Source organism: Aptenodytes patagonicus, chromosome 1 (genome assembly GCF_965638725.1).
Source record: "Aptenodytes patagonicus chromosome 1, bAptPat1.pri.cur, whole genome shotgun sequence".
NCBI lineage: Eukaryota > Metazoa > Chordata > Aves > Sphenisciformes > Spheniscidae > Aptenodytes > Aptenodytes patagonicus.
In genome coordinates, this window is record NC_134949.1 from 39,828,294 (window position 1) to 39,842,566 (window position 14,273).

Genomic DNA, 14,273 nt, shown 5'->3' on the forward strand with positions numbered 1-14,273 from the left:
TCCTTGGTGTGCTCTCTTTTCATGTCAATGACTTAATTTTTAGAAGTTCTGCTACTTGGTTTTCATACAGATTTTTAGTTCTGTGCACCAGTATGCAGGCTCCTTCTGCCCGCACTCAGCTGCTGGGCCGCTGGCTCCTCACAGATTTCATACTTTTGGGGGATTTTAAACTCAAGGGGGCTCTAGTTCCTCTTGCTGTAAGTGACAGAATCGGAACCAAGTATCAGTGGAGGGATTAGTGGATGATTATTTACTCCTCTGACTGGTAAACAATCCACAGCAGTTCAGAGGGGGAAAAAAGTTAGAAAATTCAAGTGGATACAATGAAAACACTCAAAATACAGTATCTTGCACACAGAGCCCTCATTCCACCTCGGCATTGCTGTTTCAATTTCTAAAGTGTATTTACAACTTCGTAGGCTGCACAGAATCCGGCCAACTGGCAGACGAGTGGCTGATGCGCAAGCTCTGCAGCCTGGCTGGTGGCAGGGCTTGGCGTGACGGGCAGGAGTGCCTTTTCAGTGGAGGCGGTGTGTTTAAAAAGGCATCAAAAGACGTAACTGCATTCCTGCAATTTTATTTACTGTGCACAGGAAAAGATTGATGTTTCCAAAGATAATCTCTTCTGGTTACTTTTGAAATTGGTTAAGAAAATTACTGGCAGATGGAGTTTTAAAATGAAGACAGAAGACGGTACTAACTGGCTTTTCTTCTTGATAAATTTTGTGTTTATTGGACCACTTCAGAGGGCCCTGGAAATGTCTTGCCAAATTCATCTTGGCCAGGCGAAAGGAATCTGCTCATTCCGCAAGCAAGACAGCCCAGCCAGGGGCACACAGGCAGCTCAGCCGTCACCAAAACCAGCCTCTGGAACAAGATCTGGTTTGCGCCTTGCTGAGTGTGCCTGCCAGCTTCTGGCACATGAGACGTGGCCCAAACAGGGTGGTAACAGAGCTGTGCAACATAAACACTCTAAAGCCATTGCTAAAACTAGTCAGATTAAAAAATTCTGAATTGTATGCGGTTCTGTTCCATACCAAATCCGGTAAAAAATGGCCAACAGCAACGGTATAAAGCTGTAGATGACCGTTTCCGCGTTGTTTTCAATAGCTCTGTCTTAGAGGAACACAGTTTTCAGAGACCTGAGTTACTCTCTTTTGCCTGACGGCACAGTTTATCATCAGGCTTCCAGCAATGTGGCCCTTGGCCGCATACTTACACTTCATTATTTCCATCTTCCTGTCTTACAACGTGTCTGTGTTACTGGTCTTTACCTTATTTCAGCCCTGAGCAGTCTCATCTGTCTAGGTAAGAAAGAGCGTACGTAAAAATGCCATTCCTCAGTTACAGCAGTGGCTTTATTATGAGAAATTAGGATTGAGCTAACTGCTTACAGTTGTGTGGCACGTTAGCTGTTGGTTCACCAGGGAACCTGAGTTTGCATGAAACCTTTTTCTGAACTCAGGCAGATTCTTCAGAATGTATTTGTACTTTCTGCGTCAAAATTCTCCAGTTATCGCCACAGGCTGTACAGAATTTCTTTAGAGTAAAACATGATAGTCTATATTATAATTAAAGTAAAACATTTGATTGTCGAGCCAGTATTTTACAAAATACAGTAAACATGATTGTAAATCTGAGAATTTGGTGTATATGCGAAAGAATGTATGTTCTTATACAATTCCTTGTCTGAAAAGCCACATTTGTGCAGGAAGATTTTGCCTCGCCCTGTCATGTCATTCCTGACTTTATTTGAAAATTACAAGCATAACGGTCATTAAAACCAAGACGTGTAGAGTTGGTTTTACTGCAGCTGAAGCCCGTTCGAGCTCTTGGTAGAGGGGAGTTTTGGGACACGAAGCAGCTCGCGATCTGATAGAGACTTCTGAGAAAGAGAAGTCGTGTTTCAAAGCACTGAAGTTACCGGTATTGTCGTGTATTTCCACTGTCTTCAGCATCGGTTTAAATCCCGGTACAGTAGCCTAGGAGCAAACATGAAAGATTTACTTGGCCTGAAGCGTTGAGTTCAGCTGTGAAACAATCATTATCTAACATGCTTATTTACACTTTCAATGTATAGGAAAAGCGTTCTAAACATAAGTTTGAGAACACGGAATGAGAAAAGAGTAAAGTTTTTCACATTACAGCAATAAGACTAAACCCCAAAAAACCCTGAGATGAAAACAGAATATTTATTTATAACAGGGGTGCACCACATGCTGTACAGGAGAGGGAATCCTGCAGTTACGCTTAAGCGTAGGCCCTGCCTGCTGCCAGCCAAGGGCTTATGCTGCATGGATGTTCTCTAATACCAGACAACCTCCGCAGAGAAGCCATTTTGACCCAAGGAAATAACTGTCAACTGATGGCGGCGTCAGCCCGTCGCTGCCTGGGGCTACGTGGATCCCAGCCTCCACCTCCTCGCCCTTCAAGAGCTCTGCGGTTTGTTTCAGACACCTCAGGCTAGTGTCACCGTGGTCCGGATGCTCATCCCAGCTGGCTCCACCATCCAGGTCAGATGAGTGCTTATCTCTAGAAGTTCTGGGGACTTGAGATCTTACTGTATCAAAAAATTTCCTTTCTGCTGACTCAAAATGTTTTAAGATATTATTTTCATTTAATTCTGCTAAAGAGTCTTTACAGCTCCTGTATATGACCTGAGCAAGTTCAGCTCGTTCGTCTGTAGGGATGCAGTCTCACTGTGCTCAGGAACTCAATGCAATTAGAAACAATAATTTGGTGAGGCCGCACACTTACATTGATCACGTACGTCCCAGGCAAAAGGAGAAGAAAGTACTCCCCTTGTTCGTTTGTTCTGTAGGGGCAGATGTGACGCCTTCCTTTGGCTTCCACGATGGCATTGGGAATAGGATTCCCATTCTTATCAGTAACTTGACCCTTGACACCTATGAAAAAGGGAGAGGAGAGAAAGATCACAACCTGTAACTGCGGTGAGCCTCCTTCTCTGGGAAAGTCAGACTGTTTGTTGCTGGAGGCACTCTAAGGCTATTTCAGTGATTTCGAGCACATCTAGTATCACTAGTCGCTTCTATCTTACTGAAGGGAATTAAAATAGAAAATCCTGTGTTGTTGTTATTAATAGTTTACCCTCATATTAAGTCAGAAAGCAGCGTTGTAATCTCTGCTTCTAAATCTCTTTTGTTGAAAACACCATGTATACTTATTGTACACGTCTTTTACTGAAGGGCTTCAATCTTCAGTACTGGTTTGGGGGTTTTTTGCCTTTTTTTTTTTTTATTTAAAATAAGTCAGCCTCTTATCTAGTACTTCCCAATGGCAGAATACCAACAGTGTCTGCTTATGAAGTAGTTTCCCTAAATTCTCACACACCACCTTCAAGGCAGCACTGGGATTAAGCAAAGATAAAACGGCAGTCAGACATTCTGGGCAACAAAATGCAAGATAAGCAACAGATTTATGCAAACCCTTCAACTCATTGTAAAGTACCGCTGCTTCACTAAGCCACAGCTCTCTTCTAGGTGTGATCTTGACCTCACAGTTGGAAAAGCCTTACAAAAATACCGAATCCAAGCAGCAGAGACCCGTGAAACACCATCCACATGCACACGCGCGCACACATTTAGAGGCCTCTGGAATAAACGACCGCCCCGAGGCTGCTCAGGAAAGCAGACTCCCTGAGCGGGGTGTATGGTAAGACGGCCCCAGGGGCCTGTCCCTTGCTCCTGCCCCAGCGCATTTTAAGGCCCTTGCACCACTGTAGTAGTGCCCATCGCCTCACACCTGACACACCTGTAAGCTCTCCTCCCTCACCCATCCCTGGCCTTGCAGCACTTGCTATTGAGAAGCCATAGCTCCCAAGTCCACGCCAGAGCTCCTCACCTGTGAGCTCTGACACTGGCCCAGGCTGCTGAAGGGTTCCCGCTTTGCCCACCGGCCTGGCCTCAGCTTTAGCTCCCTTCCCCATTCGCGTACCCACCTAGATGTACTTGTTTTATATATTCGATCAGAGCAACTTTGTTGTCTCTCCAGAACTTTTCCAGCTGGTCTGCTGGAGGATATTTACAGCATGACAGCTCCAATGTAATTTCAAAACATTGTCCCCAGACATAGTTGTAATCTTGCATTCCACCTTAAAAGTGAAATAAAACAAACAGTGTTCAGCTGCAAAGAAGGACCAAGTTCAAGCTAGAAGAAAAACAGGAGAGTTAAAGTGTTGGTACTTGCATCACACCTGCAAGAAAAGTAAATCAGATAAACTATTCCTCAATGTCACACTTGTATTTACTACCTCCTGTGGAAAACCAACTTGATTACTCTAGTTACATATAGAGCGGTGTTTTCTAAAGCACAGTGGCATTTCGGGAATGATGATTATTATGGCTGAGGAAGGGTGGGTCTTTGACTTAAATTCATTCGAGCACTCCCAACTAAATAGGGGCAGATAAATTCACAGGCTGGCACAGAGTTTGCCACTGCCAAAGCCACCCTAAGAGCCTTTTAAGGCTTTGAATTCCGACTGTGAAAACAACACGCAGTGCCACAGTACACACGACCCATATTCTATTTGGCTACACATAAACAGTAATGAAAACATTTATTTCAGTAATCAAACGTTAAAAAAAAAGGATGATATACAAGCAGAAGATTGGTTTTCTTTCTGAAAGGACACGACCTTGGTGCCACACCAGTGCGTGTGCGTAATCTATACAGCTATGCAGGCCTTAAGAAAGGGCACAGAAGCAGCCAGACGGCAGAGACTGCCTCATTCACTTGTGTAACTGCTGATCGGGAGAGCCTGCAAACACCCACGTCCTGCTCAGAGAATCCGCGTGAATGCGTTGGCTTGTTCCCCTCATCAACCCTCTACTCTGGGCAAAATCACAGCCCTTTTGTCATCAAAGATGGCAGGAGAAAGTGAGAACATCGTATCTGAAGCAGCTGAAAAAAAATATCACTGACATTCTTACCTTCCAGCTGGTACCAAGAATACCCGTTGGTGATGCCTTCTGGAAAGGGTTGTCTGTTGTCACACCCAGTCCCTTTGTACATGATGGCATGGTTGAAAGAATAGGTTTTTGCCAGATGAATAAAGACATCATCATCTGGAGACCTGCTATAGCCTTTCAAAGAGCCGGTAACTGCAGAATAAAGATAGCCATCGTGTAACTCTCGTTACTGGTAAAACATACAGTGCTGGCTTACATACAGGATAAACATCTCCCAAATAGCCGTATCAGGCAGTGAATTTTGATGGGGTTTATCAAAGTCTGCCCATCCCAGCTCAAAAGCTGGAAAAACCTTGCAGAAATCCTTACAAATTTTGCTTTGGTACAGCTAATGATCCTAAACCAATTCAGCTGTGGAGAAAAGAGTTTGTTACTAGCTTACCTGAGTTACCATTATCAAAGGTGTAACTGGCAACCAGGGCACCCCCGTGCAAATTTGCCGAAAGAACAAACGTTTCATTTTTTATCCAGTTCATTACTGCTTGAGTCTCTGGCTGAATGCTAGCGTTGTTATTTTCAAAGGCATCAGGAAAATTTCTGTTCAGATCTTCTCCGTTCTTATTGTACCTTAGAAAGAGAGAAGACATTCCCATTACCGTTTTGCCTATAGGCGCTTCCACGTCGCCAGCCTCCCAGTACTTAAGGTCTGTGGCATGCTAGTGTCTTCAGGAGACACGCAAGATGACCATTGCAAATCTCAAGCATTAAGAAGATGGACTCTCGTTTGCTTTCTGGCAGCACTGGAATTTTCATAGGACACAAGAAAACAATTCTTCTATTATATTTCAGGTGGAAACAGCGAATAATATTTAATATGCATATGGCATGCTCACACCTACTCATACGTGAATTAGAAAAGCCTAAGCTAGATAAGGAGGCTGTTGTCCTTCTGTACGTGTTTTTCACTCTTGTATAGAAGACCAAGGTAACTACTGGGTGGCTGTGTCCCCTGTACTGCTGTCACTCGGGACATAGAGCAAAAAATTTGACTCAAACACGGGATGTATTATTCTCTTCCCTCTGTACCTGAAGGTCCAGCCTGTGCAAATGTTATCTTCCTTTTTCACTCACACAGGTCAGTGCAGAGAGTAGAGAGGGTATTTAGCATCAGCTGTATTGATTTTTAAACTCAGTTAAACTCTGTCTATTTGACAGTGAAGGGATTAAATATCCCACCCTCCATAAAAATCCTATCAATTTGCTGAGGAATAAATTTCTTTCCTAATAAAAAGGAGGGCCTACACCGGTCACCTAGAGAACTAAACTACCTAAACTACCTTTTCACTTGCTTCCGACGTTGCCATGGCCAGTGATCCAAGAGAACTTCTAGCACATGAGTTTGCTTTTTCTGCACATTCCAACTTTGTCCCTTTGGCATTTCTTCCCATTCTCTCACTCTCTCTTCTTCTTCCCTCTTCTAGCTTGTTAAACTTTTCCTCCCCTTTTTGGTCTCTGCAATAGTTACATTAAAGAATGCAAAAGTAGCACAGGATGCAATGCGTAAGTTTTTTTCCTAGCACTACTGTTAGCACAGCACCTATTGTAGCTAGCTCTGCTTGCCTAACTCCTCCCTCTTACTAGATCTGCATTCGACATGATCTTTAAACACATTTCTAGAAGTTCATTCAACAAGCTTAGACACACCTTTTTCTCATTAAGAGGGTTACAGAGTTCTCCAATTGAAATAGATCCCTGTGGCTGGAGTTTTCCTTCTTTTTTTTGTAGCAACCTAAAGGTTTAAATAGGTTATTGTGCTTCTATTTGCAGCCTGGGTGTCCTGCCTGAAAGGTTAGGTCAGGTCATTACACCATTCTGAGCAATTTCCTCTAGCCACACCACGTATAAACACCAGTCTGACTCAGTCTTCCAAAAACTCTATGCTGTAACAGTGCGTCTTCAGAACAGCACCAGCCAAAATTAGCCCTAACACATCCTCTAGGCTATCCTCTCCACCAAGTATGATTCAGTCTCTTGGTTATCTCCGATTATTACTCCCCACCCATTTTCTTTACCTACTCCCACCCTCCTAAGCCACCCTTACCTTCCTCGTGTGTAATAACAATCAGGTACTTTTGTAGCTTCAAATCCATCAGGATTCATTGTTGGCATGATATGAATCCGGGTATTATTGAGTAACCGGGTAATAATTGGGTCACGTCTATAGCTGGTCACCAGGAATTCTATCAAATGGAGCAGGATTTCTCTCCCAACAGTCTGTATAAAGCAGCATAGATTTTATTTTAAGTCTGCTACAGAAAACGAAGAAGAAGAAAAAAAAAAAAAGACCCACCACGTTGCACTTACAGATTTTTCTTACTGGATTACAGACACATAAAAGGCATACAAGAGCATTCTGGTCAACACCGTTTTGTTTTATGTTCTCCCCTAAATGTATTTAAAGTAATTTAATACATAAAAGGAGTCACTGGAGGGTTGTCACAAGGGTTTTAAACCTCAATCAACCAGAGCTTTTTCTGTAATGGGAAACTGTGTCAGCTGCACTGCTTAAATCCTGCATGGATGCCCGAGGGACCCCGGGCCCTGCACATAAGCATCAGTGCTGTGCATCACCACTTTGCAGTGATGTTGATGGTTCAGAAGAAAGGAAGGAGACACCTTCCATGTTTTCCAGGGTGCTACAGAGCAGGATTTTTTTCTTGTTGATGCCCTTTCATGGGAAGTCAACTTTAATACAGGATCAAGAGAGGCCCCATAGATGCTTCTGTTATATTCTCTGTTACGTTGCTTTATTTTAATGCCATGAACAGAAGCATTGGGGAAACCAAACAGGTATATATAAATCCTTAGGCAAAGAGATGGAAGGACATTTGGATGCAGACTTTGGATCAAGGAAAGGCAGTGGCAGAGAAAAAGCTAAATGCGTATTTTTGTTCATTTAAGTTTCTATAGTTCGTGAAAGCTGGCAGGACATCTCCCTTCGGTCTACTCTATCAGATTTCAGGCAAAACAGTGGCAAGTTCCAGATCCAGTGAGTTAAGAACAGTCCTGTTCTACCCCAGAAACCACTAGGACAGTGTTCACTGGACCATACTTTACAGGAGTACTTTCTATAGCACTGTGATCCGTACCTCAAGGGTGTTGTAGGGTTCCTAAGCCCTGGCTGGGATGGGAACAAATCAAGACTTGCAAGAGATAATTTATCTCTACTTTATCTCCAAGAACAAAGCCTGGTAAATCACTGCAGGCTCCAGTTCAGAGCTACAGCACCTAAGTATCTTTTAGAATGAGTCTTGCATCACTAAGGTGGAAATACTGCAAAGAGTTTTTCTTTTTTGTCTGAAGTGAGGAACATGGAGTGGCATTACTGGATGAACCTGGTATCACAGATAAACATCAGCTTGCTTTCAGACTGGTACAGGCTAAGGTAAAAGGTAGGTGAAATTGGGCAGGGGAAAAGGAATATTTCTCCACAGCTATTTGCTGCAATAGTATCTTGTTAAATTTTAGCATTGGTGCATTTTAAGTGGCAAATCCTGCTCTGGGTGTTGAGGTAAACAGGAACACAGACACCATCCAGCAGGAGCTGGGTTGGTACACGACGGGGCAAGGAGGGCTGGGTATAACTGCTGTTCAGGTTGGGAACAAACCATATCTTGCCAGTTAGCCAGCAATTGCTGTTTATCGCAGGAGAAACAAACAAACAATGTAGTGCCAAACATGACTCCGCTAAGTTGCGGATCACACCATTTTAAGTGTCATACTTGAAGACAGCCATGGTCTCCGAGTTGGTACTTGAGCAATTCTGCCATGCTCTTTGTACAGGGAAAAAGAAGGACCTCTTCCCACCTGCCCCCCAGCAGATTTGTTCCCAAGTTTTCTAACCCTTCCTGTCAGGTCCTGATGGTCTCCTGCAAGCCACCATCTAGTAATCCACTAGGGGAAGCTGCGTTACACGAATGCGTTTACTGTCCCGATAACTAAGTGGTTCTTCTTCTAGATGCTACAGCAAATGGGCTTTCACAAGGGGAGAAAAGTCACCTAATTTCCTCCATTGCCAGTAGCTTTCAAAACAGCACCTGAGTACATGAAAGCAGACTGCTCTGCAGGTTTGATAAATTTACTCTGTGAAATTTAAGAAGTGATGCAACAGAACCTGTCTTGTACAGGCAGCTCAGTTCCAGCTCTGGGTGATAGACATCTTGGGAACCATACAGAGCTGGGAGGGGGGAAAGGAGGGGAGAGAAGTCAGTCAAATCATGGCCCTGGGCATGAGAGATAAAGCTAGCAGACTCAGAAGCAACAAGAACAGCCCTACCACAGAGATAGCTAAACTACAGACAAGACTGGACTGCTCTCTGGAGGAACTAGGAAAGTGCCTCTGCTCCTACCATACTTCTCTTCAGTGCCTGACAAAAAGACATCCAGAAAAGAAAGGGTAGAGAAGCAGGAACAGGAGTGGGAAAAAGATAAAGAAAAGCAACAAGAGAAGGTGGTGTAAAAGGACAATGTTTATAAAGAATGGAAGATGACCAGTTTTTCATGGATGACATTCTTTGCACTTAAGAGTTAAACCCACTTACTTACATATATGGTATTTTAAAAAACTAACCCTATTTTATAGGATTCCTTGTATAGCTATTGCTGTACCGCAGTACTTAGAACACTAAACAATTTGGCTAATCTCTATCACAGAGGGCTGGTACTTAGATCATTCCCCAGTGGGGGAAGAATGTATTTATTACCACTCTGTTTTGGTGGAGTGACAGAAGGTTGGTTTTATTTTCATCCAGAGCACCTTGCATTTCTTGAGAAAGCACATCTGGAGGTGTTTGAGGGGAAGAAAAGGGAAAGTTTTTGTTTCTGGGAAAGTATAGCTCAAGTTTTGATCTAGCCCTTGGAAGTCATCTCCTGCCCAGCCAAGCTTTACCCTGTTACTAGAGAGGTCAACTCTACCTGTGGAGAAAAGTTTGCGAGACATTTATTTTTACTTTAGAGATTCAAATAAAGGATCTAGACACAGTGGAGGTAGGTTTCTGACAGTAAAGTCAAGGACAGACACCTTAACCTGCCTCTAGTCTAACACAAAGATGTAGAGAGCAGGGGACAGCCTTTCTGTGCTCTGGGGCTTTGAGAAGACATGATGAATATTTGGTTTTAATTGCAGTATCCCAAGGGCGATGCCCAGGTGCATTGTTTTGCTGTAGCTCAGATGAGGGGTGACACAAAAGCAACGGAAAACCCTTTCTCCCACCTCTAGGGACACAGACATTAAGTTTCTCTATGCACTTTCAGCTGTCAGTTTCCTTGCGTGCCCCAAAAGAAGTCAGCAGGAAAGGCTTCCAGTGATCTTCAGGGGAAGTCCTGAATGAAGAAGCATGCATGTGTCAGGGCATGGATAAACACTGTAGAAAAGGGTGTGACTGCCATTTCTGTAGACATACCCCTTAAACTTGCTGACTATCGCTTCTGGCGTGGCTGGGCCAGCACCCTGCTCAGCTACTGAAGGACTTACTCAAGAAGCCCTAGTAGCAGCCAGTTAAGAGATTAAGGTTAGCTCCAAGTGCACCTGCACTGTAACGTTTTACTGCAGCACCCCTGTTCTTAAAACATTTTTGTTACCCCATGATAAAGACCCAACACCAGGGGACCATGTGTGGATAGAGTCTGCCCATTTTTATGATTAAAATTCTTTCCTTAAATGTGGCCTGTTTTTTAAGTTGAACTATGTTGAAAGAAAGATCCAAACCATCAGGTAGGACCTGTTTCAGAGCAACATGGTCTTGCCAGTCTCCTTGCGCCAGCCCTGACTGCTCTACAGACCTAGCGCAGCACACCAGGCACAACCCCACCTAAGGAAGCAGAATTACAGCAGAGAAACCAATAGTCCATCCTGGTTTACCACTTAAATGCCACACTTACCAGACGTTCTTTAACGCCTGTACAGCACTAATTATTATGCACGGCTGCGACACACCCCACTGTGTTTGTCCTTCTTTACCAGTGTTAAACTGACTGTGCAAATACAGTTTGGCACATACCCATTTACTTCTATAGCAGTAATCACTATGGAAATACGAGAACTACCACATGTATGACAGGGAGTTGCAGTTCCTTGGTTTATCACTGAAGGAAATGGCAACATAAGGGCTGCTTTTGAACTAGTAACCAGCATAAGATGTTACCACCTGGACAAATTCCACAGCCTTCAGGCTTCTTCTCAGTCTAAGCTTCACCTGGCTGAGAAATGGATCACTTTTCCTTTTCCCACTCAGAAGAGTGGGAGTAAAGATAAGGAAAAAGGTAACTGGGGCGAGGCAGCAGCCCTACCTGTGTTGAAAGAGATCTCAGCAGCATCCAGCTTTTTTTAAAGTCTGAGGTTAGCAAATAGATTTGGTTGCTTTGAATTTTTAAATCTCTGGTGCTTCTGACCTTTTTTACATCACATCAGCTGATACTGAAGCCAGGTGGAAAACAGTTCACTAGGCAAGAAATATTTCTTTTCTTTATTATTTTTTCTAGAGCACATATTTGTTTCCCTGCCACACCACTTCCATACTATATTGCACAGAACAAAGGACATAGGAATATGTGCTGAAAATTCCTTATAGCAGATTGTACTGTATGTGGACACAACTCTTCTTGCCCAACCTGGTGACAAAAAAAAAAGCAAGCCTTTTTTTATAGTGGTATTTTGATAGTGTAAATGCAGCTTCCTTTCATTTTTTGGAAATGAGAGTGAGAAATTCTATACAAGACTCATTAGTTTGTTGTTTGTTTTTAATCCCCAGTTATACTGATCACAAATAAATCTACCCCAGTCCTCAGTCACCCAATGCCTAATAAGTGACCATATCTCAGGAAACCCTTCTGTGGATATGACCATGTCTATGATGACATGGAAAATAGGGTCTAGTTGCTTTAACTTAAATCACAAGATAAGCCAGCAAAACAAACACATCCTTTCACATAGGCTAGCTCAGGCCTATCAGTATAGGCTCAGCTTCACATAATGAAAGAGGCAAAATACTATTACACTAAGAAAAGAAAGTGATCAGAAGTGGATGATTTAGGAGAAAAGGGTTGGTATCAGCATTACCATCCTGGAAAAGAGTTTATTTGTGATGGCCCAGTTACACTATAGCTATAGAAAGTTAAGGAAGCCATATACTTAATATATTAAAGGGGACAAGCAGAAATGCACAGGTAGTTTACACCTTGTTCAGACATGCTTTTCCTTAAAGCGTTTTCCTGCTGTGACACACATGGTTTAGGAACAGCCTTCTAATTAGATCCTATGGTTCAGTTGTGTAGATTGGATTCAAGTCACTGGTACAGCTGGTCAAAAGGTGATAGTTCTGCTCCATTTATGACTTCGGAGTGTTTGGGGGTTTGGTTGTGGTCGATGTTAAGTGGAATGAGTTTTTCCCCAGAGAGGTACGTGTGAGTGTACACACTGAGGAAGAGACGATCTTTCAAGTAAGACTACAAGCCTGGGACAAGAGAGGCTGCTGCCTAATTCAGAATGAGAGCTGCCCCAGAACAGCAGGAAGCCTCTCCCTCATCTTCCTCAGTGCAGACTTTATTAACATTTCACAGGCTTGTCCATTTTGTGCAGTCTATTAGTGCCATTTTGATTACATAACTGCAAGTGACTGAACTAATTATCAGTTTTAATCTGGCTCGGGTTAAACAAAAAGTGCTGCTAAAAATGGCCAACTTCATACAGGCACAGAAAGAATGGGAGAAGTCTTTTGTTGCATCTCTGGGGATCTGGGGCAAAAGTTCACTCTATTTGGCAACAGTGATCACAAAATAAGGTCATTTAAACCTTGGCTGGTCATGTCTTACAATATTAAGAAAAATGAACCTACTTAAAAATCTTTCTAGTTCTGAAAAAAAAATACTCTCTTCCTAGTATTGTGTACTCACATTATTTTATTAGAACTTCCCTGTTGGGCAGCTCTCCAAATAACCTAGGTTTTCTTCCAGCAGCATGTGTGAACAGCCTGTACACATGCAATTCAGGCTCTCCCCCAACTTTTAGGTTTTAGGAGCAGCCGGCCAAAATGTCATTTGCGTGATCGTGACCGGTTAGAAGGGCAGCATCACCAAACAATACTTGAGAACAGAACTTTTCTTACTTTGTACCATTTATGGAAAGCATCACTGAAGCACAAAAGACCTAATTAGATCAATGAAGCCATAATCCTGCAATTTTAAGTTATGAAAGACTGTGGAACACAAGCTGAAGCTTGTCATACAGTTAGTGCAAAACTTATCTGCTTAATATATTATAGGGGTAGTTGAATCTTTCCCCAGTGACTAGTCCAGCAGAATCTTAGATTATGGGAAAAAATATTAAAGTTCTCCAACGCTTCTCTATATGAGGAATTCATTTCCTGCCATCTGAAATACATTTATGGTCAGATACGAAAAACAAAACACCAACTGTGCGTTATTGCCTTATGTTTTTGTGAGTATGGATAAGATCATCATGAGGGCCTGAAAAGGAGGAATAGCTCTACTTCCAGAATCTTCCCTAGGTGCGTGCTTGGTCTAATGAACAAGCTAGAATGTAGCATGGCACTTAGCGCTATACAGTACCTAGGCAGCTTAGGATCAACCCTGCTCAGACAAACTCAGACACAGTGCCAAATACTTTAAAAAAAAAAAAGTCTTGCCTCACTTCCTTAAAGTCAGTATAAAAATTTAGATCCTAGGCAGTGATCCAGGTTGCCTGATCTCCAGCAATTCTTGACCCTGTGGATACGCAAACAGCATGTGTCTCCATGGTCAAAGTTCCTTGTGCATATCCAGCTGGGCAGTGATAGCGGCAGGAGTGCTTCACTGTGGAGGTTTCGATAGGAGGAGTGGCCTTCTGCAGTCCAGCAATACTGGATTTGAGAGCCAGGCCATTCTGGATGAGATCATATCCTGCCCTCCATCTCTTTCCCACCAAAGCTGGGTCATCTGTAGCCATAGGTTTGCAATTCCCATGAGGGATTGTCTGCAAAAAAATCAGGGATTGTCCAAAAGTCTGCAGGGATTGTCACACAGAGCCTCAGTTCCTAGGCACCCTGGACTACCCTGCTGATACGCACCAGGTTTTAGGAGTTGCAAACCCTATCTTGGGCATCCAGTAACGCATGTACCCATTTGAAACCATGAATCAGCTTCCTCCCACACAGAGTTAAATTCCAAAGCAGTCAGATTCCCAGCAGCCCTTTGAGCACAGCCACTGTCAAACAAGGTGAAACTAGTCTAACTTGGGGAAAATTCTTGGCACATAATGTCACAAGTGCCTGTAGGCGTGCAAGTGCCTTA

The 14,273-nt window shown here is 43.1% G+C and overlaps 1 protein-coding gene across 2 annotated transcripts in view; it reads right to left on the reverse strand.

Annotated features, from left to right (window-relative positions):
* Window positions 1-39: 39 nt before the first annotated feature.
* Window positions 40-14,273, reverse strand: part of CPM (carboxypeptidase M) — a 34,923-nt gene continuing 20,689 nt past the window's right edge. For both annotated transcript variants that reach the window (XM_076332583.1, XM_076332591.1), the window contains 6 exons: window positions 7,030-7,202; window positions 5,371-5,555; window positions 4,950-5,120; window positions 3,959-4,111; window positions 2,758-2,906; window positions 40-1,982 (listed from right to left, as the gene is read on the reverse strand). In XM_076332583.1, coding sequence (XP_076188698.1) covers window positions 1,749-1,982; window positions 2,758-2,906; window positions 3,959-4,111; window positions 4,950-5,120; window positions 5,371-5,555; window positions 7,030-7,202 — 1,065 coding nt within the window. In that variant the 3' untranslated portion in view covers window positions 40-1,748. The remainder of the gene's footprint in view (window positions 1,983-2,757; window positions 2,907-3,958; window positions 4,112-4,949; window positions 5,121-5,370; window positions 5,556-7,029; window positions 7,203-14,273) is intronic.